Here is a 26,934-nt window from a genome sequence, read left to right on the forward strand (position 1 = left end):
TTTGCTTTTCTGCCAACCTGCCACTGGCACTGCTGCCGCTACCACACGGTGTCCTCTCCACCCGGCTCCACCCCTCCTACCTGTCAGGATGAGTATTTCTTCTTTTTATCTGTGTTAGATTTCCATGCAGCTCGATTTTCTGGAACTTCTGGTTTTCTCTAGTTTTGAAGTAGTTGTATTCCTTCTAGTTGTGGACGGAGATGCAGCGTGTCTACTTATGCCTCTATCTTGGCTGGAAGTCCCTATTTAAAACTCTTAATAGTCATGGGAGAGTAGGGTGGCTAGAGTGGGTACTTCTATTTCCACATTTTGTAAAATTTAAGACTTTTGTAAGAATCCCGAATTGCTCGTATAAATTTTAAACAAGCTTTAATAAAGTTATCATTTACAGTATAATAATAGTTATACCAATTGCTGTGTAACAGATTATCCCAAAACTTGGCTGCTTAACACAACTAACATTTAGCCCTGGCTGCTGTGACTCAGTGGATTTAGCACTGGCCTGAGAAGGTCACTGGCCAAAAGGTAACTGGTTTGATTTCCTGTCAGGGCACATGCCTGGGTTGCAGGCCAGGTCCCCAGTTGAGGGCTCATGAGAGGCAACCACACATTGATGTTTCTCTCCCTCTCTTTCTTTCTTCCTTTCCCTCTCTCTAAAAATAAATAATAAATAAAATCTTTCAAAAATTCCATACTTATAAAAAAATAACAAAAATTTAGTATCATACATTTTCTGATAATTAGAAAGTTGAGAGTGTGGCATAGCTGAGTGGTTCTGGCTTACAGTCTCTGATTAAGTCTCAGCAGTCTATTGGCCAAGGCAGCAATCATTTCAAGGCTCAACTATGGATGATGGATTTGCTTCCAAGCTCACTCATATTATTGGCTGGCCTCAGATTCTTCAGAACTGTTGCATTGAGGACCTCAGTGTTTTACCTCGTGGGCCCCTCTGTGTCTTAAAAGCCAGTCATTTGAGAGTGACAGAGAATCGTTTTCCCTATATGGAAGCTGCAGTCTTTTTTATAACCTAATCTTGGAAGTGACATGCCATTATTTTTACCATATGCTTGCTGTTGGTAATACCTCATATAATGTGGGGGTGGGGGGCACTACACATGGATGTGAGAAACAGAGGCAGGTATCTTTGGGGGCCAGAGGACAGACTGTAATAGCTAATCTCCAAGATGGCTCCCTATGATCCCCTCCTGGTGTTCTCTGAGTAGTCCCTTCCCACTTTACACCAGGGTTGATCTATAAACCAGTGGCATATGGCAGAAGTGATGGTAAGCTGCTTCAGAAATTAGGTTGTAAAAGACTGTGTCTTCCATTGTGGGCGCTCTCTCACTTGTTTGTACACTTGCTCTTTCTGTTTCTCTGTGTCTTTGTCGCTTTCGTTTGGATTACTCATTCTGGGAGAAGCTAACTGCCACGTATTCAGGTTCTCTGTGGAGAGGCACAAAAGGTTGGAGTTAAGAGGCCTCTGGCCTACAGACAGGGAGAAACCGAGACTTGCCAATATCCACGAAAGTGAAATTAGAAGTGGATTCTCCATGCTCTGTTGAGCCCTAACAAGATTGTAGCAACCTCATGAGAGACTGAGAAAAACTCAGTTAAGCCATTCCCGGATTCCTGATCATCAGATTCTGTGAGATAATGACTATTTGTTGTTTTAACCTCCTGAGGATGGGTGAGTTTGTTACAGTGCCAAATAACACTCATAAATAAGTAAAAAGTATTTTGTTGTTTTTTGAAAACACATCTACCCATTCCATATCCCATATTCAGTACCTCATTGAAAAGTTGATATGCATGGGTTGGGCTTGTTTAATAATGGGAATTTACTGTGGCTTAGTTAGGCTAAAAGCCTGTTTTTTTGGGGGGATGACCCCTAATATTAGTGTCTGGAAGTTTATTTTCTGAGTCTTTTCAACTTTTTTATAGAAAAGCCTTCTACTTTCCTTTCTGAAGTTATTTTGAAAAATAAAGCCTGGATGTTTTATTATTAGAACTGGCCAGAAAAGGGGGTACCATAATTAAATCGGCAGTTTCATCTGTCCCTCCCTACTTCCTATTTTGCCTGGTGTATGTTAATTTGGAGATGCTTCCATTTGGCTTATTGAGAGAATAACCCTCTATTTTAGAAATTTTAAGTTGTGATGGTGAAATGGTAGGCAGTTCCCCAACTTTTAGCTACCTGCCTTATCTGTTTCTTCTGAGACTTACAGCTTCTGCATGTGGGCTAGGTTTTGCTAATCATTTGTAACCTCTTTCTGTTGCAATTGAGATTTTAGTTTCTTCAGCTCTGCTAAGTTCCTCATTTTCTCTCCTTTTACTGAAAATGTGTAGAAACTTCTTGACCATTAATGCTCATATTATTATTGTTGATACTGTAGATGCTTACCTTTTTTTTTTTTTTGTACTTTTATTATAATTTTAATAGAATCTTGGGAGGAAGAGTAGATAGATAGCCTTTCTGCTATATTTAAGTGGAAGTCCAAGGGGTATGCATGTGTGTATATTTCACTGTTATTTTATGTATTGTAGGAGGAAATATATAACTGTAGACTCATAGAATTTTGAAAAGATTGTAATTTGGAGATAATTTAGTTCTCTTTCCTCATTTTACAGCAGAGAAACACGCTCAGAGAAGTTAAAGGTTTTACCCATAATTACAATGAGAAGTGCAAACTTGAGGAGGAATCTGTAACTCCTGATGTTTAGTTGTTCCCTGTGTCACCATGCCACACTACCTTTATTTTTAACTAGATTATTAAGTTATTGATAATTGAAACATATTATGCAAACTGACAGTAATAACTACATGCCAGATTTGGGGGATTCAAAATGAATAAGCCTGCTTTCTACCTCATAGAGCAATTGCTAGATAAAGAAATATCTTACTTTCCATTAGTTCAAATCATTTGTTGATTGCTGGCCTCATTCTTTGTTTCAAAGTTTGAGCAATTTACATAATTTATGTGATGATTTTAACTTATAACTTCTCAAGTAAGCAGTGTTTTGAACAAAAGAGAGTTTTGTTTTGTTTTTTCCTTTGATTTACAATTTCCTTTGACTTCCTTGGCTCTCATTTCCTTATTCTCTTCTGCTTTATAATACTGTAATCTCTTACTTGAAAGGAAGCTTAGTATTCTTTTTCGTACTAGGTTTATAATTAAAAACCCATAGTATAATCCTTGCATGCAGCATTTATAAACATTGCTGAGGGGAGAGACAATTAGGAAAAATATCTCAGTGAATCTTTTACATATGCAGTAAGCTCTTGGTGTAGAGGAACTGCTCTATACTTTTGCCAAATACCTTAGCGTATTGTTAGGAACCTTAGGTACTTGGTAAATAGAGTCTGACTTAAAAATATTTTTTATGAAAGACCGTTTTAAAAGAGATTTTTAGGTGATCAGTGTTTAAAGTTAAGGAGGGAATTGATCCTTCTTTTGCTTTTAGGTATATTTTTCCCCTGTGATGTTTGTTAAGTTTTCAAAATAATAAGAACCATTAGATACTAGTGGTCTTCGCAAGTTAGACTGGTGCAGCACAAAGGGTTGAATCTAAAGAAGGGCCATGGATCGCCCTGACCAGTTTGGCTCAGTTGGTTGGGTGTCCTCCCACAAAGCAAAAGGACACTGGTTCAGTTCCTGGTCAGGGCACGCTTGGGTTAGGGGTTTGACCTTGTTCATGACAAGTACTATCCATGTTTTTCTCTCCCTCTCTTACCCTCTCCCTAAAAATAAGTAAAATCTTTAAAATAATAATATTAAATAAAGAAGGGCCATGGAGAATATATCTGAAAGATGTTCAAGAGTAAATGGAAAAATAATTTTAACAATTATTTTCTGTTAATACCATTTATTTGACATGTATTAGGTATGCTTTTATATGGTATCAGTTAGTCCTCATGACAACTTTATGAGTTAGGTATCATCATAAAGAATAGTTCAGATCTTGCGAAATTTGTTCATGACAAAACAAACAAACAAAAATCCCACATCAGTTCTAGTGCAGAGATTTGAACGACAGGTTTGTTTTCATTGTAAAACCTGTATTTATTTTTATTCTTTAAAAATTTTACTTATTTTTAGAACGAGAGGAAGGGAGAGAGAAAGAAAGAGAAACATTGATGTGAAAGAGAAACATCTTATTGGTTGCCTCTCCCACGCCCCAAACCGGGGATCTGGTCCACAACCCAGGCATGTGCCCTGACTGGGAATCAAGACAGCAACATTACAGTTTGCACAACGATGCCCAGCCCACTGAGCCTCACCAGCCAGGGCTAAAACCTGTATTCTTTATTCTCTGCTACCTTACTATGGAAATAATAATTGGAAAGTGAAAAGCTTGATTATATATCCAGAATTTTTTGGTGTAAATTGTGGTACTGTATGCAAAGGTTTATAAATGTAATGAAAGTCTATTTTTCCTTCAGTTATAGGTATAATATAGATGAGAAGATACATGTAATTTGCCCTCCCATTGTCAATATTTAGTTTTAATTAGTGTGTTAGAGTAGATTAATAAATCTCTTGTGAGAGATTTAAAGATTCAACAGTTCTCTTAACTAAGTTTTCAAAACAATGAACATCTTGTGAAGTTGGTATAGTACAGTATTCCCTCACTTATCGTGGGTATTACGTTCTAGACTCCCCCACGATAGGTGAAAATCCGCGAAGTAGGAACCTTACATTTATTTTAGTATTTATATGTATTTTAAGGCTTTATAAACTCTTCCCACACACTTATAAACCGTTCCCAGTCCCTTATTAACTTTTCCCACTCCCTTATTAACCTTTTCCACACTTTTATAAACACTACTTATGTTCTTAAACATATTCTACACTCTTAAACCTATGTAACTTTAACAACATACATATACAGTACCACAAAATCCTGCGATATAGCGAAAAGTCCGCGATAAATAATTAAATATAATATTTAAAAAAATCCCGCGATACAGTGAGGCCGTGATTAGTGAACCGCAATATAGAGAGGGACTACTGTATTGCCTGCAGTTGACTTGTTTCTAGAATAGAGCAAGCATTGCCATCATTGAGAAATATCAATTAGATAATTATTTGGTATTTAAAATTAATATTCTTCTAGAATACCATATTATTTATTTGAAGACTGTAAAGCTAATTTTTTCCCCTTGGGGTAAGAAAAATTTAGAATCGTTATCTAAGTTATCTAATTGAAAGAAAAGCAGAATTAAGTTAGTCAATTTTGATGTGTCCAATTTGCCAAAATATAACAACTGAAAATACGGTAAATAGGAACAGTTGTAGCATGATGTAGGCTATTGAAAATCATATTTTTTAGCACATTAGAGCCACAGTGGTGTGAGGGGAGGAGGAAATGTGGAACATATAAATATTTTTGGATGAGTATTGGTCTAATTATGGAGAGTAAATGAAGAGAGATGTATTAATAGGGATGAAAAAGGGAGGGAAAGAATCTGTAAGACAAGTTTGCCTTGATTTTTCCTGACACCAGATACATATCATAGAGGTGAGAGGAATGAGGTAGTTAAGAAAATGGTAATTGGGAAATAAAAACCATTATTAGACATGAAAATACTGTTTAATAAGAGAAGCTAGAGTAGTTGAAGAAATAAATGTTTCTCACAGATTTGAATCTTTAATAATGTAACCATACAAACCTTAGGTAAGTCTTGATTAATGTAAGCATGCATGAAAGATATTTCTCAATGTTCACTCCAAAAATACTCAAAGCAACAATATTTGGTCTTAAATTTCAGTGCTGATTATTCAAAGCCAAAAACTTAAAACTGAACTATTTGTATAAATTAAGATGAATTACTTCTATAAATGAGTATGTATTAGGTTTGAACACAGAGAAGGAAAACTCTGACTCCAAAAAACCTCCGCTGCCTTGCGGCATACCTCTTCAGGGGAAAGGCTAAGGGAGTAAACCCCGACAGAAAATCCGGAGCCGGAGTCCCTAAGGCGGTTTGACGTTGTAGTCAACACCGGCAACTCCTGCGGCGCACCTGAAGCCAAGCTGTATTGACTCCGTCTTTCCCTTGGACCCTTCAGCTGCGAAGAGAGGGGGGGTCTGCTGCATGGGCAACAGCAGACCCTCCATATTACCCTGCCCAGGCTCTGTAGCTTCAGCGTCATCGCACTTGATTCAACACGGGAGGAGACAGATACCATGTCACTCCCGAGTCAGACTGCACAACCATTTTCGGCGGTGCAGATAGACTCTGAGGAAGCTACACCATCGTCTCTCGAGACGGACGGCTGCCGACGATTAGGTTTGAACATGAAACAATATTTGGAGTGTCAAGTGATACTCCTTATGTAAAGTTAAAAGCTATAATTGTTTTAAAACTAACTGTGAAATGTTCTGACACTTTTGTAGTTAATTCTTTATAAAGCTATTCTGCAATATTTTCTTTTGCAAGTTTTAATATTATGCTTTGTGAACTTTATCTTTAATTGACCTGAACTGATTTTTGTATGTGCTATGAGGTAAGGAATCAGTTAAAAATTTTTTTCTTTTCTTTTGGGGAAATCAATGATTTTATCAATATGTTGTGAATAATTTAACCTTTACTCACTGATCTACAATGCCAATTTTTATTTACCTATAGCTTGGTTTCTAGGTTCTTAGTTCTTTTTGATGGTCTATTTGTCCTTGAATTAATGTAACCCTATCTTTATTTTATAACTAAAGCTTTACAATAATTATTGAAGTCTGATAGAGAAAGTCCTTACACTTTCTGTTTTTATTCAAGAATTTCCTTAGTTATTTTTGGCTCTTTTGTACATAAATTTTAGAATAACCTTGTCAAATTCTACAAAAATTCTTTCTGGAATTTTGTTTAGAATTGTACTGCATTTATAGGTTAATTAGAAAAAAGTGAGTTTTTTATTATATGAGTTTTTAAAGTCTACACTTATTTCTCCATTATTTTTGGCATTTTATGTATTTCATTAAAACATAGGCTCTAATTACATTAAATACAGGGTTACAAAATGGTTAGGGTTTTTAAAACTTATATGTATTCTGTAGTGATTATTGCTAAATTTGTTAGAATTATAAAAATAAATGTTGATTTGGAAAAATTCAAACCATGTACAAATGATTAACGTAAAAGCAAAATCGAAGGTAAGTTATTATCAGTATAGCTGTGCTGTACACTAGAACTTTCTGTGATGATAGAAATATTGTGTATTTGTACTGTCCAACGTGGTAACCTAACCAATAGTCACATTTATTTTTGAACATTGGAAGTATGGTTGTACAACTGATGAATTGAATTTTAAAATTTTGTTTAATTTCAGTTCATTAAAACTTAAATAGTCATGTGATTAGCCATTACAATTTAAACAGGGTAGCTTAGGTGTTATTGTAAAGTTTTATAGTTTTTTTGTTAGGTTTATTCTAGGTATTTTAAAAATATAACTGTTGTCGTGAGTATAATAATTGTTGGTATTTGGAAATAATACTGAATTTTAAATATTTTCTTTAACTTACCTTGTGACCTGCATTAAAAAAAAGATGGTCCTTGGCTATTATGATTCTCTCTTTTAGAATACTACAGTCTTTCTTTTTTTTTTTTAAATTTAAGATTTTATTTATTTATTTTTAGAGAAAGAGAGAGAGATAAAGAGAGGGAGAGAAACATCAATGTGTGTTGCCTCTTGCACACCCCCAACTGGGGACCTGGCCCGCAACCCAGGCATGTGCCCTTACTGGGAATTGAACTGGCGACCCTTTGGTTTGCAGGACAGTGCTTAATCCACTGAGCCACACCAGCCAAGGCAGAGTACTAGAGTCTTACAATTTGAAGTAAAATGGTATTTGATTCTCAATCTTTATATTATTTCACATATTAAGTGTTTGATCTTGAGTTGCTCTGGGGCTTCCTCAAGTAAGACCTAAATTATGTATATAAATGACCACAGATTCGTTTATGAAGTCTTCAGTTTGCCCTAGATGTCATTAGTTGATTTTCCTTGTAGATACTCTGATATTCAGACTTGACTTTGAATATTGAGGAAAATCATGTTTGTGAGACCTAAACATGGATTTGTTTTTTAAAATTTATTTATTTATTTATTTTTTTTGAGCACCTGCTTTGTGGTCAGCATTTTTCCAAATCCTGGGAATACATGTTGAGTAAATTTCTTCGCTTTAGCATCTAGTAGTCTGGAAGACAGATGTAGAAAGAAGTCACTTTCTTACTGTGGCTTATAGAATAGAGTTAATTACGAGTGTTCTCTGGAGCAACTTGCAGTCGTGTGACCTTAGTTATGTTTCTTAATCTATGGAAGTCAGTTTCTTTGTGAATAAATTAGGAATATTATAATAAATACATTAAAAGAGGAATAGTGTGAAGATTGAATGAGATAATTTATGTGTTTGCCATGTATTAGCTAATATTTGACTTCTAAGGAACTTAGAATGTTTCTCATGTCCTTGTTATGGGCAATGGGGTTTAAGTAGGGGGATGACATGGTTGGATTCACATTTAGAATTATGTAAACCACTGTGTCTGCAGTAGGTCAATGGATCTGGAGACAGATTAAAAAGGAGGCTGGCCCTGACCAGTGTGGCTTAGTTGTTTGGGTGTCATCCTGCAAAGTGAAAGGTTGCTGCATTCGATTTCCAGTCAGGGCACATGCCTGGGTTGTGGGTTCAGTCCCCAGTGGGAGCACAGAGGCAACCGATCAGTGTTTCTGTCTTACATTAATGTTTCTCTCTTCTTTCTCCCTCCCTTCCCCTCTCTCTAAAAATAAATAATAAGATCTAAAAAAAAAAAGGAGGCTGTAGTGATAGACCTGTTGAGAGATGATGACATGATCGTTGTATGTAAGATAGAATGGTTGGGAGAAAGTTCAATAATATGTTAGTGCTATAAAGGTAAGATTTGATGATTGATTTACTGAAGAGGGCAAAGGAGCCAGGGATGATATTTCAACTTTTGTTTTAGTGACTGAGTAGACGGCGATATTTACAACTGAGGGAGGACATGTTAGAGGGGATAGAGAAATTAAGTTCAATTTTGTTCATGCATGAGATAACTAAGTGGGCATATTTAGGAAAGAGTTTGATTTATGTTTCAGATAGATAGAGGATTCATGACTGGAGAGATGTACCGTAAATAAACATTATATTTAATTGTATTTTACACAATGCCATTCAATAATGTAGGGTGTTATCATCATCATCATCATCATCATCATCATTATATAGAGGATATTAAAGCAACCAATAGAGAGCCTTTCTAGAGAAAGGGTATAAAGAAAAGAAGAAATGGGCTGGAAGATAGAACATTTAATAGATGGATAGATGAAGAATTATGAAAGGAGATGGAGATGAAATACTGAGCTTGTAGCAGAAAATTAAGACAAGGTCTCCTGAAGTATAGTGAATTTCTGTGACAGAGGTGGTTAATAGTATTAGATGTAATAGATGTCTAATAACAAAAGGCCTACAAGAGTCCAGTGGAAAAAAATTAACAAACAAGTGTTGGTGAGGAAATGCAGTAAAGGGAACCCTCTTTCACTGTTGGTGGAATTGCAAATTGGTACAGACTACTATGGAAAACAGTCTGGAAGTTCCTCAAAAAAAAAAAAAAAATGTTACTTTATGACCCAGCAATTACGCTTCTGGGTATATATCCAAAGAAACCCAAAACACTAATATGAAAAGATATGTGCATCCCTAAGTTCATTGCAGTGTTATTTACAATAGCCAAGGTATGGAAGCAGACCAAGTGTCCACCAATAGATGAGTGGGTAAAGAAGATGTGGTACATACATATAGTGGAATATTATTCTGCCATAAAAAAGAACGAAAACTTATCATTTGTAACAACATGGATGCACCTAGAGGTTATTATGCTAAGTGAACTAAGTCATTAAGAGAAAGACAAATACCATATTATTTCACTTATATGTGGAAGATAAAGAACAAAATAAATGAACAAACAAAACAAAAACAGACTCATAGATACAGGGAATAAACCGAAGGTTGCCAGATGGAAGGGGTATTGGGGAATGGGTAAAAAGGTGAGGGCATAAAGAAGCACAAATTGGTAGTTACAAAATAGTCACAGGTATGTAAAGTACAGCATAGGGAATAGAGTCAGTAATATTGTAATAAGTATGTGTGGTGTCAGGTATGTACCAGAATTATAAGGGAGATCACTGATTAATTAAACTATATAATTGTCTAACCACTATGCTATACACCTGAAACTAATATAAAATAATACTGAATGTCAGCTGTAATTGAAAATAAGATAAATGAAAAACAAAACAAAAACCAAGAGTCCAGTGGATTTTATGATGGGATGTCAATGTTAACCTCAGCTAGGTAAATCACAGTGACATGATAGGGACAGAAGGCAGATTAAAATGTATTTAGAAATAAATGGGAGGTGTTATATATAAAGTGGGCCAATTCTCTTGATGTGGCCCAAGAACCAAGCAGTGACATATCACATTTGCCAAATTTTTAAAAATTCCTTTAATGAAAATATGTGGCTAGTCATTTGCAGTAAATATTAACTTTAAAAAAATAAAAGCATAAGGAAGGAAAAATGTAACAGTACAAGGAGTATAATTCTGTTTGTTTAGTTTTAAATCCAGTTTAATTCTTTTTCCTTCAGCTTTTTCTAATTAAGTTTTAATCCTCATTTAGTTTACTAATCAGAATTTAAAACATTATTTTCATAATCCTTGTACTTTTGCTATTATTTTCTTTCCAACCCTGAGATTTACCCTTAATCTGCTTCTTTAGTAGGAAACATTGATATGGTGACTAACATTTCTTCCTCCCTAGTATGTTTTAATCAGCCTTTATTTTTTAATTGCAAGAGCCAATTAAATATGTTTAAAATCTTACTGTCACACACACACGGTCTACCTGATTGATTCTGCCAATTCTATACAATTTTGCAGGACACCATTAGGATTCTTTGGATTATATGGTAGTGTTTGTAGATTTCTAGGAATTTTACTTGTTTAATTCTCTGAAGGCAATCTTACTTGCAGGTATTCATGGAATAATTTATTTTCACCCTGTTGTGTAGCAAGTTCTAGCTTGGCATTAACTACATGTGTGTCATTGGGTAGGTAGCAGTCCCCAACCTTGTTGGCACCAGAGACTGGTTTTGTGGAAGACAATTTTTCCACAGACCAGGGCAGATGGGATGGTTTTGCGATGATTCAAGTGCATTGCATTTATTGTGCACTTTATTTCTATTATTATTATATTGTAATATGTAAGGAAATAGTTATACAACTCACTATAATGCAGAATCAGTGGGAGCCCTGAGCTTGTTTTACTGTAACTAGATGGTCCCATCTGGGGGTGATGGGAGACAGTGACACCTGAAGTGTGTTGCTTATGTCCAGTCTCATTTTGGTTGCTGTCACTGCAGAAAACTATGCTTCATAAAGACAGGGTGTTGGAAGTGGAAGCAGGTTTCTCAGTGCTTTCGTGGCAATCTCAGGATATTCCACCTTGACTTTAAGTTGTCTCAAACATACTTTTAAGTCCACAATCATTTGTGATCTCAAGCTCTTCTAGCATGGACAAAGTCGATTCACCTGGCTTATTTACAAATGGGTCATGGATCCATTCCTTCCCAGTTTGGGGACTTTTGTGGTTGGGAGGTAATGCTCACACTCTGTTGAAAACTGAGATAAGTGATCATGCACCACCTGGGAAGGCACTGGCTCAGTCTCTTTCAAAACCTCTGCTAATGTTTGAAATGTTAAAAGTCCCAGTGTTCACTCATCGCTCTCATAATTCCAGTTTGGCTTTGAATGCAGCCACTTTATCTGCCTACTTGACAACAGTTGTCGTTCTCCCCTGAAGTGACAGATTGAGTTCGTTGAGCCGGTTGAATATGTCACATAAGTAAGCAAGTTTTGTGACCCTTTCTGTCACTGAAATGTGCTACCAGTGGTGACTGTTCTTCTAAAAGAAATTGTCAGAGTGGCTCTCGTAACTCAAAAACTGGTCAGGGACCTACCTTTAAAAAGCCATCTCACTTCTGTGTGTAAGAGACATGTGTGCTCTGTGTCCATCTCACAGAGCTGTGCGAACAGACATGAGTTAAGGGCATGTAATTTAATGTGGTTGATAATTTTAATCACATCCTGCAAAACATTAGGTTCAGGTTGTATTTTTCGGCTAGCCAGCATTGATGACACAGTGTGTAGAATCACAATCAGAAGTGAGCTCTTTGACCCGAGTAGTGAAACCAGAAAGCCATCTAGTCATGGCAGCTGCTCTGTCTGTGCATATACTGATACAAAATGACCAATACAGTTTTCCTGGTATGTAATCATTCAAAGACTTGAATAGTTCTGCAGCTATGGTGTGGGTTGGCAACAAAAGAGCACATAACATATCCACATGCATATCCTTCTGAAAACTATATCTTACAAAAACAAGTTTTGTTGCCTTGTTGTCAACACCTGTAGACTCATCAACTGGGTTGCATACCATAGTGACTCATTAATCCTCCCTGACGATTGTGCCTCAATATCCTCTGCTGTTTCATCAATTTGTCTAGTCATGGTGCAAGCTGAGAGAGGAACACGTGCCATCTTTTGAACTGCAGTCTCTCTTAAAAGTTCATGACAGATGTCCTTAGCAGCAGGCAGGATCAAATCTTCAGCAATAGTAAAGGATTTCTTAGCTTTAACAATGCAGTTAGCCACTAAGATGATGCTCTTGGTGCAGCCACATTTGATGAAATGATGGCCTTCTTAATTGATTCTGTTCTTCATGTTCACATTTTTTTCCTTTTGAAAAACTCCAAAGGCTTGCATTTTAATACAGGGTGCTTGGTCTCTATGTGGTGAAGCAGTTTTGAAGGTTTCAGAGCTTCATTGGATGCCAGCCGCTACATATTGTACAAAGTGGGCTTGGAGAATGTGAATCACCTGTTGCAATGAATCCATAATTTAAATAGGACTCCTGGTATTTTCTTGTAAATGCAGATTTCTTTTTCATTTACAGTTTTATTTTATGTTTTTGTTTGTTTTGCTTATTTTTTTTTAAAGTATATTTTATTGATTATGCTATTACAGTTGTCCCAATGTTTTCTCCCTTTGGACCCCTCTGCCCAGCACCTCCCTTCCCTCCAGGAATCCTCCCCTCCCTTAGGTCATGTCCATGGGTCATGCATATAAGTTCTTTGACTACTCCTTTACCTATACTATTCTTAACATCCCCCTGTCTGTGTTGTACCTACCAGTTATGCTTCTTGATCCCTGCACCTTTCCCCCACTCTCCCCTTTATCCCTCCCTACTGATAACCCTCCATATGATCTCCATATCTATGGTTCTGATACTGTCCTGGTTGTTTTCTTAGTTTTTTTTTTTTTTATATATATTTATTTGTTGATAGTTGTGAGTTTATTGTCATTTTAATGTTCATAGTTTTCATCTTCTTTTTCTTAAATAAGTCCCTTTAAAATTTTATATAATAATGGTTTAGTGATGATGAACTCCCTTAGCTTTACCTTGTCTGGAAATCACTTGATCTGCCCTTCCATTCTAAATGATAACTTCGCTGGATAGCGTAATCTTGGTTGTAGGTCCTTGCTTTTCATCATTTTGAATATTTCTTGCCAGTCCTTTCTTGCCTGCAAACTTTCTTTTGAGAAATCAGCTGATAGTCTTATGGGAACTCCTTTGTAGGTAACTCTGCTTTTCTCTTGCTGCTTTTAGGATTCTTTATCTTTAACCTTTGGCATTTTAATTATGCTGTGTCTTGGTGTGGTCCTCTTTGGGTCTAGCTTGTTTGGGACTCTGTGCTTCCTGGACTTGTATATCTATTTTCTTTACCAAATTTAGGAAATTTTCCTTCATTATTTTTTTCACATAAGTTTTCAATTTGTTGCCCTTCCTCTTCTCCTTCTGGCAGCCCTATGATTCAGATATTAGTACACTTAAAGTTGTCCCAGAGGTTCCTAAGCCTCTCCTTTTTAAAAAATTCTTGTTTCTTTATTCTGTACTGGTTGACTGTTTATTTCCTTTTTATGTTCCAAATTGTTGATTTGAACCCTGCTTCCTTCCCTTCATCACTGGTTTTGTGTGAATTTTTCTTCATTTCACTTAACATAGCATTCACTTCTTCTCTTATGTGTTTGCCATACTCAGTAATTTCTCTGAGCATCTTTATCACCAGTAGTTTTGAACTCTGCATCTGTTAGGTTGGCTATCTTCTCGTCACTTATTTCTCCCCTTGTAGGCTTGATCTGCTCCCTCTTTGGGGCCATACTTCTCTGTCTCCTCAACTTGTGTTTGCCTGTTACATTGCAAGAGGTGGAGCTTTTGGTATTCGTCAGTGCTGGGTTATCTGTTTCACTACCTTGTGGCACTGTATGTGGGGGAGGGGTCAGAAAAGGCACGGTGCTGCTTGCTTGGCACTCACCCCTTTTCCAGTCACTTCACCCACTTCCCGTATGCAACTGGCTCCCCTCTAGCTGTTGTCCTTATGATGGTTCCCAGAGTGGATGGGTTTGTGTATGTTCTAGGACCATGGGGACCCTCTAAATGGACTCTCCTTAGAGACTGGCAGTTTCTACTGCTGCTGCAACTCCCACTGGTTTTCACAACCAGAAGCAATGAGGCTTTATTTTTCTGGCACTGAAACCCTGAGCTGTGCTGTCTGACCTGGGACTGAGATTATGCCTCAGGTGTCCCTCCCAGTTTTTATAATGTGTGACTGCTCTTTCCACCAGCCGGCCGCAGCCACTGCCTTGCTGCTGCTACAACACTGTGTCCTCGCCACCTTGGCTACTGCCCTCACCCCCAATCTGGATGAGTATTACTTCTTTATATCTTTGTTTGTTGGACTTTCATGCAATTCTGTTTTCTGGTAGCTCTGGTTGTTTTTTTTTTTGTTGTTTTTTTTTGAGGTAAATGTAATCCTTCTTATAGTAGTGGAAGGAGGTGAAGCGTGTCTACCTATGCCTCCATCTTGGCTGGAAGTCTGTAGTTTTAGAGTCTTCTGATGTTTCATCATTGAGTCTTTCCCCCTTTTCTTTCTTTTCTTTTTTAGTTTTTAATTATATTTTATTGAGTATGCTATTACAGTTGTCCTGATTTTTTCCCCCTTTGCCCCTCTCCACCCAGCACCCTCCATTCCCTTAGGCAATCCCCCCACCATTGTTCATGTCCATGGGTCATGCAAGTAAGTTCTTTGGCTACTCCATCGCTTATAATGTACTTTACATCCCCACGGCTATTCTGTAACTACCTATTTGTACTTCTTAATCCTCTCACCTCTTCACCCATTCTCCTCCACTCCCCTCACTTCTGGCAACCATCAAAACATTCTCTGTATCCATGATTCTGTGTCTGTTCTTTTTGTTTGCTTAGTTTGTTTTTTAGATTCAATTGTTGATCGATATGTATTTATGCCACTTTAGTGTTCATAGTTTTGATAATTTTCTTAAATAAGTCTCTTTAACATTTCATATAATAAGGGTTTGGTGATGATGAACTCCCTTAGCTTTACCTTGTCTGGGAAACACTTGATCTGCCCTTCCATTCTAAATGATAGCTTTGCTGGGTAGAGCAATCTTGGCTGTAGGTCCCTGCTTCTCATAATTTTGAATATTTTTTGGCAATCCCTTCTAGTCTATAAAGTTTCTTTTGAGAAATCAGCTGACAGTCTTATGGGAACTCCTTGATAGATAACTCTCTTCTCTCGCTGCTTTTAAGGTTCTCTTTTTATCTTTACCTTTGGCATTTTAATTAGGATATGTCTCGGAGTGGGCCTCTTCACATCCATCTTGTTTGGGACTCTCTGTGCTTCCTGGACTTGCATGTCTGTTTCCTTCACTAAGTTAGGGAAGTTTTCTGTCTTTTTTTCAAATAGATTTCCAATGTCTTGTTCTTTCTCCTCTCTTTCTGGCACCCCTATGATATGAATGTTGGAATGCTTGAAGTTGTCCCAGAGACTGCTTACACTATCCTCATTTTATCTGGATTCACTTTTCTTCTTGTTCTTATTGGTTTTTTTTTTTTTTTTGCATCTTTATCTTCCGAATCATTGATTTGATTATTGGCTTCATCCACTGATCTGTTGTTTCCCTGTAAATTGTTCTTTGTTTCAATTAGTGTATCCTTTGTTTCTGACTAGATCTTTTCTCATGTTGTTGAGGTCCTCACTAAGTTCCTTGAGCATCCTTATAACCAGTATTTTGAACTCTGTATCTGATAGGTTGCTTATCTCCATTTTATTTAGCTCTATTTTTGGAGCTTTGATCTGTTCTTTCATTTGGGCCATGTTTCTTTGTCTCCTTATATTGGCAGCCTCTCTGTGTTTGTTTCTATGTATTAGGTAGAGGTGCTTTGACTCCGTGTCTTTGTAGTGTGGCTTAATGTAGTAGGTGTCCTGTAGGGCTGTGGTACAGCCTCCCCTTTACCCCAGCTAGGTACTCCAGGTGCACCCTTCATGTGGGCTGAGTACACCTTCCTCTTATACTTGAGCCTTGATTGCTGTTGGCAGATCAATGGGCAGGATTTACCTAGGCCAGTCAGCTGCAAGGACTGACTGTGGACACTGACCCCCAACCTTCACTCTCTATGGAGGATTAGCTGTGCAGGGGCAGGGTGGTGGTGCTCCGATGTGGTCTGTAGCTTCCACTTGGTGTACTGGCCCTGGGGTTTCCCAGGTGGTACAGGCCAGCCAGGGTCAGCCCCCACCTTGTTCTGCCCAGCACCACCGTGCCTGAGCTATAAAGCAATTGAGATAGCTGCTACTTGTGCTAGGCTTGGGTATTCCCAGGTGTAGCCAAGCTGTGAATCTTGGCTCTCTGCTGCTAGTGCCAGGCCTGGGGCTCAGTGAGGCCAGTTGTTGCTTTTTTGATAGGATTTAGGAGGTTGTGAAGCATGAGCCAAGTCCAGTCATTCATATGGAAAAGCAGCTTGGGTGGGCCCATAAGTTGGGTAGGGGAGTCTCTGGGGATCTCCAAGGTGGGTCAAACAGTGCTAGCCAGGTTGATGGAGTCTCAGATATGGCACTGGCTTGCCAGCTCTGTGAGGGGAGGGTTTAGAAAAGGTACAGTGGCCTCTGGTCGCCTTGATGCCAGGCACTTCTGTTTCTCCCTGTGTACATACCACTGGTGCTTTTTAAGCTGGTGCCGTAGTTCTGGAGCTCAGAGGGAGTGAGTCTGTGTAGGTGAGTTTGTGTGTGGGTTCTTTAAGAGGAACTGCTTAGTACTCCAGCAGTTTCTTCCACCTACTCAATTTCTGCTGGTTTTTGCATCCAGAAGTTGTGGGGACTTATCTTCTTGGCACTGGAACCTTGGGGCTGGGACTCCTTGCTCCTGAGTTATCCTTCCTGAACTTTTATTCATGATACGTGGGTGAGTGACCAGTCTGTTCTATGTTTGCTCACCTCCTACCTGTTGATGGATGTGGTTTCTTTAATTCCGTAGTTGTCAGATTTCCATTCAACTCGATTTCTGATGGTTCTCAGTGATGGCTGTCCTATGTTTTATTTGCAGTTTTGATGTGGATGTGCGAAGAGGTGAGCCATGTCTGCCTATGCCACCATCTTGACCAGAAGTGTCTTTCCTTCTTTCAGAGAAGCTCTCAAAATCAATGTTTGCTTTTTACTTGTTTTGGCTAGGGTTAGCATGTGGGCTTACCAATACTGTGACTGAGACAAGCGTGCAGTGCGGGAAAGAGGTGTGGACAGAAGTGATAAATAAAGTAATGGACGGGCCGCGCACGGACTAAAATAATTGTTGGATTCTGACTTAAAGCCTGCCACCAGATGCAGCTGTACAATTGAAGTACATCAACTCACTTGCCACTATAATGCCTGCCACCAGAAGCAGCTTAATTGTCACTTGCCACTCATTGATAGGGTTTTGATATAAGCCTGTAAGCAATTGATTTATTATGGTCTCTTTGCAGTCAAACCTCTCTGCCAGTGATAATCTGTATTTGCAGCTGCTCCCCAGTGCTTGCATCACCGCCTCATCTCCACTTCAGGTTATTAGGCATTAGATTCACATAAAGAGCGTGCAACCTAGATCCCTCACATGCACCATTCACAGCAGGGTTCACGCTCCTATGGGAACCTAATGCTGCTGCTGATCTGAGAGGAAACAGAGCTCAGGTGGTAATGCAAGTGATGGGGAGCAGCTGTAAATACAGCTGAAGCTTCACTGGCTCAACTGCTGTTTGCCTCCTGCTGCTGTAGGGCATTTCACATATGACTGGGCTGTTTCTGGACTTCACCGTCTCTAAGGGCCTTCAGCCTGAAATTCTATGTTATGCTAATCTCCAGGAAAAGACACATTTGAATAAATAATGTTTGTTTCAGTCTCTTATAAAAGGCCCAAACTTTATTACACTATTATTGTTCTAGCATATAATAGTTACCTATAATGTATAATGATATAATGTATAATATATAATGATGCTAATACATTTTATTTGTATGTTCTTATAGTAAATTTTAAACCTAAATAACAATAGCATTTTTCCATTGCCCATTGTGGGAATGCCATTACTGGATTTCATACTTTTTTGCTTTAAGCGTGTCTTACATAAACAGAGACAGGGTTGGGGAAAGTAGTCGTCTTTGTCCTCTGCTACTTCCTCCTCTCTTCTACTCTCTCTTCCTCTCTTCCCATCTCTCCTTTCTCTATCCTCTTCTTCCTATTTAACCTGTCACCTGTTGCTGTCAATATTTATTCAATAACAATTTAAATTAAACTTATTTTAAGTTTTTATACAAGAAAAGTTTTGAACTGATCTTTGAAGACTTCCATGTTCTTTGGTTGTGAAGTTTAAGTGAAAACTATATCCAGATGAATATCATAATCACATTCTAAAGGGTTACATGTTTGTTCTCAATATAATTTTTTCTAATTTTGAAAATAATATGCTTATTATTTACTGTTTTAAAAAGCACAAAGAAGAAAATATCCTATAATCCTATATTATATTTTTACATATATATTTCCAATTCTTTTTGGGAGCACATTGTGATTTTTTTAAAACTTAATGTTGAACCATTTCCTCATGGTTTTATTATAATTTATCGATGCAGTCTGCTACTTTTTGTGTGGCGTGATTGTTTACAATTTTACTTTTCAATAAATAATGCTCTAGTTGGCATTCTTTTTTTTTTCATCATTTTTTAATTGTTTTTCTATTACAGTTGTCCCACTTTTTCCCCCATTGCTTCCCCCCGTCCTGCCCATCCCTTCTCCCATAGTCAGTCCCCACCCCATTTTCCATGTCCATGGGTCATTTATACAAGTTTCATGACTAGACCCTCCCCCTTCTTACCACCCTTCTCTCCCTCCCCTGGCATTCTTATGCACAACTCTCTGGTCTCCTTAATGAAAATTTGTAGTCATGCAATTGTTTCCAGATATGCAAACACTTTAAACTGCCCTTCTCCCCCCAACGCCTCCATTTTGAACTAATTGAATTATTCATTTAAAGAGGTGGACACATTCAAAGAAAGAGGGAAGAGGGGAGTATTTATAGTGTGTTAATTAATGTGCCGGGCACTTTCATGTATTACCTTATTTGATCCATATAACAACCCCATGACATAGGTAGTTTGTCTTCCTTAGAGAAATTAAATGGCTTGTCCACTTCAAAAAGCTGATTAAAGGCAGAATCTGGACAATAACACAGGTCTCAGACTTCCAATTTTACAGTCTTCCACTCACTCAAAAGTTTTCTTGTCGGGGATAGTTGCAGGATAGGAGGGCCCTTCCTGGTGCTTCCTCCTGCTTCCTCATCTTCTGCTGATTGGAGTGTATGTGTTTTCCTTCTGGTAAATTCAGACAGAAAGAAGTTTTAGAACTAACACTGTACCTTTCTGCTGTCTCCTTTTTAAAGGACTATGTTCTGTTTGAATCTAAGAAATGGGTGTAAAAGCAGAACATCTATCTAATCATGTCTTTAGGAAACAAAACCCTACTTAAAAATAGGGTGTGCTTTGTATCAATTTGGGAAAGACATGGTAGACAATCGAGGTGTAGCTCTCTACTTTCTACTAAGCTGAATTTTCTTTTGAAGCTTATTAACATTGAACATGGAATGTTCAGAAAATAAGTAAAATGTGATAAAGAGATTAAAAAGGCTCTATATCTAATTTCTGCCAACAGCAGTAAGATTGGCAGAACAGGACATACTAAATGAAAATGAGAACTATGTGTAATTATAAACCCCACATTTAAACGTTTAACTGTATGTTTCAATGAAAAATACCTACATTTTACTGGTAAGGATTATGGTCCTGTTGGTATATTTACCTTTACGTTTGTAATTACAATTTATAGTTTGCCTACTTTCAAAATGAACTCTAAGTAGTTTATTTTAGCTAAGAACATAATTTTTACAATTGTAGGTGTGTACTATTTCTGGTGTACATTTTTAAAAGGAGTTTTGTAAAGTTTTTATTCCCTTACAAATAAGTATCTATAAATATGGAGTTTAGTTGCAGTTTATGAGTTTTGGAAAGGTATTTAAGTTGCCTTTTTCTAATTTGCAAACTAAATCAATGTTCCATTTTAAAAATTAGAGTGTTATTCTTTTAGACAGCAAGATAGATAATTAACAAATAAAGGTTATTGTAATGGCATTTCATATAGTTATTAACCTAACAAAAATTGAGTAAAGTAGGTGTTTATAAGGAGAGTTATATGAAAAATGCAGATCTAGATGGAAGTTTATGAATAAAGAAATACACATATATACACATCAATATTTATAGATGTATAAATAAATAAATAAACATACATATAGGCATGTGTCAAGAATTTGGCTTCGCCCAAAGAGAGGTCTGGTTTTTGCCCTTGCCTTCTGGGAGGTAATCTATATCATACATGTAGAAATGTCTTTTTGTTTAGGACAGGGGTTGTCCGCCTCCAATAATGTGATCAGTTATGTGATTTAGGGTGTGGCTCTGGGTCATATGGTATCAGTCCACCTGGAGACACAGTTAAACCACTTAAGCAGTCAGTTGCTTAACCATGCCTATGTAATGAAGCTTGATGAGCTTCCCTGGCTGGCAGTACTTTACAATTTTGTCACATATCAACAGTGTGTCATATTGATGCCAAAAGAGTAATGTATCCTGGAAATTTTGCATTTGGAATGTTTCTACACACTGCCCTGTATGCCTCTTCCCTTAGCTGATTTTGATTTGTATCCTTTTCTTGTAATCTGTAACCATATAATCTGTGTGATAGCTTTCAGTGAGTTCTGAGCCCTTCCAATGAAATACTGAACCTGAAAGTGGTTTGGGGAACCCCCTGAACTTGCATATGATATCAGAAGTGAGAGCAGTCTTGAGTACTATGTCCTCAAACCTTGCAGTTTTATGTATAGGCTAGATTTCTATGTGTGCAAAAGTCAAGGTAGAGATAAGAGAAAATTGAGAAAAATCCAGCAAAGATGAAGAAGAATAAAGGTCATTGAGATCTGATGGAAAGTTACCTGGTTTGCAGTCAGGGGAAATCAGATCAGAGAAAGAAATACTATAGGAAGAGTGACTTTGAGGCTTTTTTGAGATTGGAGAACTAGTTTGCCTAGGGAAGAGTTCAAAATGGATCTTGCGAACTCATTGTTGAAGACCTAGAGATGTAATGTGTGAATTATGAGAGTAAAATCTTCCTTTTGTTAATTTGATCAAAACCAGGTTATACTTGCCTGCTTCTTGCCCCTGTGGACCCTTTATTCAGGCCTTCTTTACTATTCCCTTCAAATTCTTATCCTGAAACTTTAAATGGGACGATTGTTTATAGGGAAAGAGCAATGAAGAGAGATGTTATGGGGGAAGAGAAAGTTTGGAAAGAGATAAAAGCTGTTCTTTGCTTGCCTGTCTTAGGAAGGAGGCTTATTAAGTCCCTTTTTGGTATGAATAGTATATACTGCCCTTTTTTGTAACACTGTGAACAGTTATTTTATTCTGATTTGCTTACTGAAGAAAAATGATTCTGACTGAGTTCCTATTGTATATGTACCAAGCACTTTGCTAAAACATAGATATCGTCAAATAAACTGACTTAAAAGTTTCTAACTTACATAAAAATGTTTTGATAAACAAATACCTTCTCACTCATTAAATCAATAATTATGAGTTTTTATTTTAAGGTTAAATAAAACTGACAAATGATTCTTTTAGTGGACTCTGAGTAACATAGTGCTCTGATACCTATCATCATCCATTTCTAAAAATGCATGAACAAGCTCTTTTTCTGTTAAAATATATTTTATTGATGATGCTGTTACAGTTGTCTAGATTTCTTTTCACTTTGATCCCCTCTACCTAGTACTTCCCTTCCCTCCAGCAATCCCAGCCCATTAGTTCATGTCCATGGGTCATGCATAGAAGTTCTTTGGCTTCACCATTTCTGATATTATTCTTAACTTCCCCCTGTCTATTTTGTGCCAACCAAATATGCTTCTTAATCCCTGCACCATTTCCCCATTTCTCTCCTTAGACTCTCCCAGCTGATAACCCTACAAATGATCTCCATACCTATGATTCTGTTCCTGTTCTGGTGGTTTCCTTAGTTTGTTTTTGTTTTTATTTTTTAGGTTCTGTTGTTGATAGTTGTGAGTTTGTTGTCATTTTACTGTTCATAGTTTTGATCCTCTTTTTCTTAAATAAGTCCCTTTAACATTTCATATAATAATAGCTTGGTGATGAGGAACTCCTTTAGCTTTACCTTGTCTGGGAAGCACTTTATCTAAGCCCTTCGATTCTAAATGATATCTTTGCTGGATAGAGTAATCTTGTTTGTAGGTCCTTGCTTTTCATTACTTTGAATACTTCTTTCCAGCCCCTTTTTGCCAGCAAAGTTTCTTTTGAGAAATCAGTTAGTAGTCTTATAGGAACCCCTTTGTAGGTAACTCTCTTGCTGCTTTTAAGATTCTATCTTTATCTTTAACCTTTGGCATTTTAATTATGCTGTGTCTTGGTGTGGGCCTCTTTGAGTCTAGCTTGTTTGAGACTCTGCTTCCTGGACTTGTATGTCTATTTCCTTCACCAAATTAGGGAAGTTCCTTCATTATTCTTTCACATAAGTTTTCAATTTATTGCTTTTCCTGTTCTCCTTCTGGCACCCCTATCATTCGAATGTTGGCACATTTAAAGTTCCTAAACTTCTCCTCGTTTTTACAATTCTTGTTTCCTCATTCTGTACTGGTTGACTGTTTATTTCTTCTTTATGTTCCAAATCATTGATTTGAGCCCCAGTTTCCTTCCCTTCACCATTGGTTTCAGGTGGATTTTCCTTCATTTCACTTGGCAGAGCCTTCACTTTTTTTCTTCTACATTTGCCATACTCAAGCACATCTGTTAAGCCTGTGAGCATCATTATCACCAGTGTTTTGAACTCTTTGTCTGTTAGGTTGCCTATCTCCTTGCTCCTGAGTTCTCCCACTGGAACCTTGATTCATTCCCTCTTTTGGGCCATACTTCTCTGTCTTCTCATCTTGACAGGCTCCTGTGTTTGTTTGCTCTTTGTCTTATCTGGAGCTATTGCACCTGTTATGTTGTAAGGGACGGAGCCTTATGTATTTGTCAATATGGGCAACTGTTCCACCACGTTGTGGCATTGTATGTGGGGGACGGGTATAAGAGGGAACAATGTCGCTTGCTCAGCACTCGCCCCTTTTCCAGGCACTTCTCCCACTGTATGGGACTGGCGTCTCTCTAGCTGTTGCCCTGGCCATCGTTCCCTGAGTGGGTGGGTCTGCAGACATTCTAGGACCGTGGGGGCCCTTTAAACAAGGGAACTGCTGAGAGACCAGCAGTTTCTTCCTTCACCCCAACACCCACTTGTTTTCACAGACAGAACCAATGAGACTTTATTTTCCTGGTGCTGGAACCATGAGCTATGCGGTCTGGTCTCGTGCTGGGAGCAGTCCTCGGGTGCCCTTTTCTACTTTTTTAAATGTGTGACTGTTCTTTCAGACTGTTGGCCACAGCTGCTGCTGCCACCACACCGCTTCCTCTCTGCTTTGGCTCCGCCCCTCCTACCTCTCTAGATGAGTATTTCTTCTTTTTATCTTTGTTGTTGGACTGCCATGCAGCTTGATTTTCTGGAATTTATGGTTGTCTCACGTTTTGTGGTAGTCGTATTCCTTCTTAGTTGTGGAGGGAGATGCAGTGTGTCTACCTGTGTCTCCATCTTGGCTGGAAGTCTTGCTCTTTTTTAACATTTAAAAATTTTACTCATATTTTTCTGTTTAAATTTGTATTTCTGTTATGCTTTTCCTCACCAGATTTTATCCTTATGTAATACATTTTTATGCAGAATTATATTTTGCATGTAATCTATTATGAATTATGAATATGCATTAAAGCCTTTCATGCATAGTGATCACACTATCATATGTCTGTTCCATAAAATTATGTACATAAATTGAATTTAAAAATATCTCCTAATCATTAAATTATAATTAGCATGTAGTTAGTAAAACAACATAAATGTATTGAAATGTTGTTAAATAATTATGAAACAAGAAAAAGAAACTAAATGCATCTTTTGATGACGTGGGTGAAACTAGTCTTTACTTGTTTTTAGTTCAATTATTTTGTGGCTAGATAATACATATTGCTGCAGTAAGGAAAGTTCTGCATCATTCTATTTCCCCCTATTTTTAGAGATGTAAGTGGTGAGAAGAAAGTTCACATACTTAATTGGATTGTAATAGACATATTTTTGTTTCAGCTTTGTCACTCAATTATTTAAACTTCTCTGTCATCAAATGTTATTTTTATTTATCTATCAGCTGGTAATTTGATTAGGTCTCTCTTCAATTTTGTTGGAAGCACCGAATTAGAAACCACATCACTTGGTCATTTATTAAAATCACTAGAGACATGAATTCTGGGAAATATATTTAAAAAAGGTTTATTAAGGCTTTTTAAATAACTAGTAACTATATCTATTAGTGTTTTTCTTATAGGCATATGTTTACCTTAAAATTTCAGGAGGTGATGGTAAGAATTAAATATTGTTAATTTCAATATGCCTATGTGAAAAGGATTTTTATTTTTGGTCAAATGTCTTTATCAAGTACTTTAAATGTCTTTTAGTCAAAAGCCATGACCTTGGAATCTTATTGGCAAAACTGTTCTTCATTGTCAAACCAATCAGATTAATTTTCATGGTAGAAAAGGCCTGACCTCATTTTTCGATTCAAATAAATGGCTTGATTCACGTTTCTGTGACAACCATCTTTTGATGTTTAATCTTCAGTAGATAAATGGAAGGGCAAGGAGCCTTGTTTTAAGTTTGTTTCCTGGAAGAAATAATTTGATGCTGTCTTTATTTATTTTTGTTAAAAACTGCCTTACCTTTGTTTCACAGGACTCTTCCTGAAAAATAATACATTCCTTAATGATGAATGTGGGTTGAAAGAAATAAGCTTTTAAAATGAAAATTGCAATCAACTTCTGCCCCATTTTATTATATATCAGCAAATAGAACATATATCACAGTTCCCCGTTTATAATTTCTGGCTTCATTTATTTATAGAAATAATGTATAAATCAGGAAGCCCTGTAGTCAGTTTGTGATATTAAAGAAGAATTTGCATGCAAAATATGAATCATTCCTTGTTTTGTACATCAGAGGTTTTTACACACTAGGCAGTGCAATACAGTCCTATTCAGGAATGGGTGGTAGGTATGCTATTCTTTTTATAAAGTGGGTAAAGGCATTTGTGAAAGGGGAGGCAAGAAAGGAAGATCTACATGGTTATTTCACTTGGACCTCTGATCCATTGTCAGGTAGATTAGTTTTAGAAAAGGGTTGAATACAAGTGGAAATTGAAGACCTGGCAATTGCTGTCCATTGTTTTTTAACCCATTTCAGCAGTGTACTCCTTAGAAATTTTGTTAACTTCAGCAATCATTTGAAAAATCCCCGTTCTAAAATTTATAGCAACCTATAGATAGGAAATAGTTAGGGAACAGACTTGAAGAGTGAAATAATTGCCTATAGTCATTAAGCTAGTAAAGGATCCATCCAGTCAGGAACTTCAAAACTTATTTTTTTCTCTTAAGTCACACTACATAGTACATAGTCTGGTGCACAGCAGATATTTACGATGTGTTTAGTGAATGGATAACTGCATATTTTTACTCTTAAACTCTTACCATTGGAGTAATTTCTTGAATTTTGACCTGCTGGATGAATACCATTACACATGATTCACTATTGAAGAATATTGAAGATATCTTGTGTTGTCAAAGCATGGTCAAGTTGCTCTCTTCAATTCTTGGGGTTGGTGTGTGGAAGTGACTAAGAATAGCAAAGAATTGGGCATTTTTTTAATGAATGGTGTGGTAATGCTTGATAGGTGTCAACTGTTGATACTATTGTCAGATGTCTATGAGTCAAATATACTTGTATGTTTATGTGACCAGTATACTTGTTCTGTGTTACAGGTATGCTCTTAAAGCAAATGACCAAATCTTGGCTGAAGACAAGCACAAGGAACTGTAAGTGCAATAAACCCGACATTGTACATAGCTTACCCTGTCTTTGGAATAGATGTTTATAAATGAACTAATTTTCAAGATTATATGCAATATATAGACATGATTTACACTATGACCTTAGTCCCTAGAATATTTATACTATATAATTTTCCAGGAAATAATTGTTCCTGTGTGCACATTGAAGTATATAGTATTGTATACCATAATTGGGAAATATATCCTTTTGTTTTCTGTGTTCAGATAAAATATTAAATTGTTACTGTTAATTTCTCGCTCTAATTTAGTTGACTTCCCCACCCTCATGCTTAAGATAGAGAAATATAATTTTTTGTTGTTTTTGTTGCCTTATGAAACAGTAAGTGCCTCATTATTGTTTAGCATAAGGTAAAACACTTTAAAAAGTTTAAAATGTGAAT

The 26,934-nt window shown here is 37.1% G+C and overlaps 1 protein-coding gene across 1 annotated transcript in view; it reads left to right on the forward strand.

Annotated features, from left to right (window-relative positions):
* ADK (adenosine kinase) overlaps positions 1 to 26,934 on the forward strand; it is a 648,653-nt gene that overhangs the window by 70,472 nt on the left and 551,247 nt on the right. Inside the window, exon 3 of the mRNA XM_090278245.1 lies at positions 26,465 to 26,518. Within this exon, the coding sequence (XP_090134371.1) occupies positions 26,465 to 26,518 (54 nt within the window). The remainder of the gene's footprint in view (positions 1 to 26,464; positions 26,519 to 26,934) is intronic.

Source organism: Furipterus horrens, unplaced genomic scaffold (assembly GCF_987537825.1).
Source record: "Furipterus horrens unplaced genomic scaffold, mFurHor1.1.pri manual_scaffold_5, whole genome shotgun sequence".
NCBI classification, from domain to species: domain Eukaryota; kingdom Metazoa; phylum Chordata; class Mammalia; order Chiroptera; family Furipteridae; genus Furipterus; species Furipterus horrens.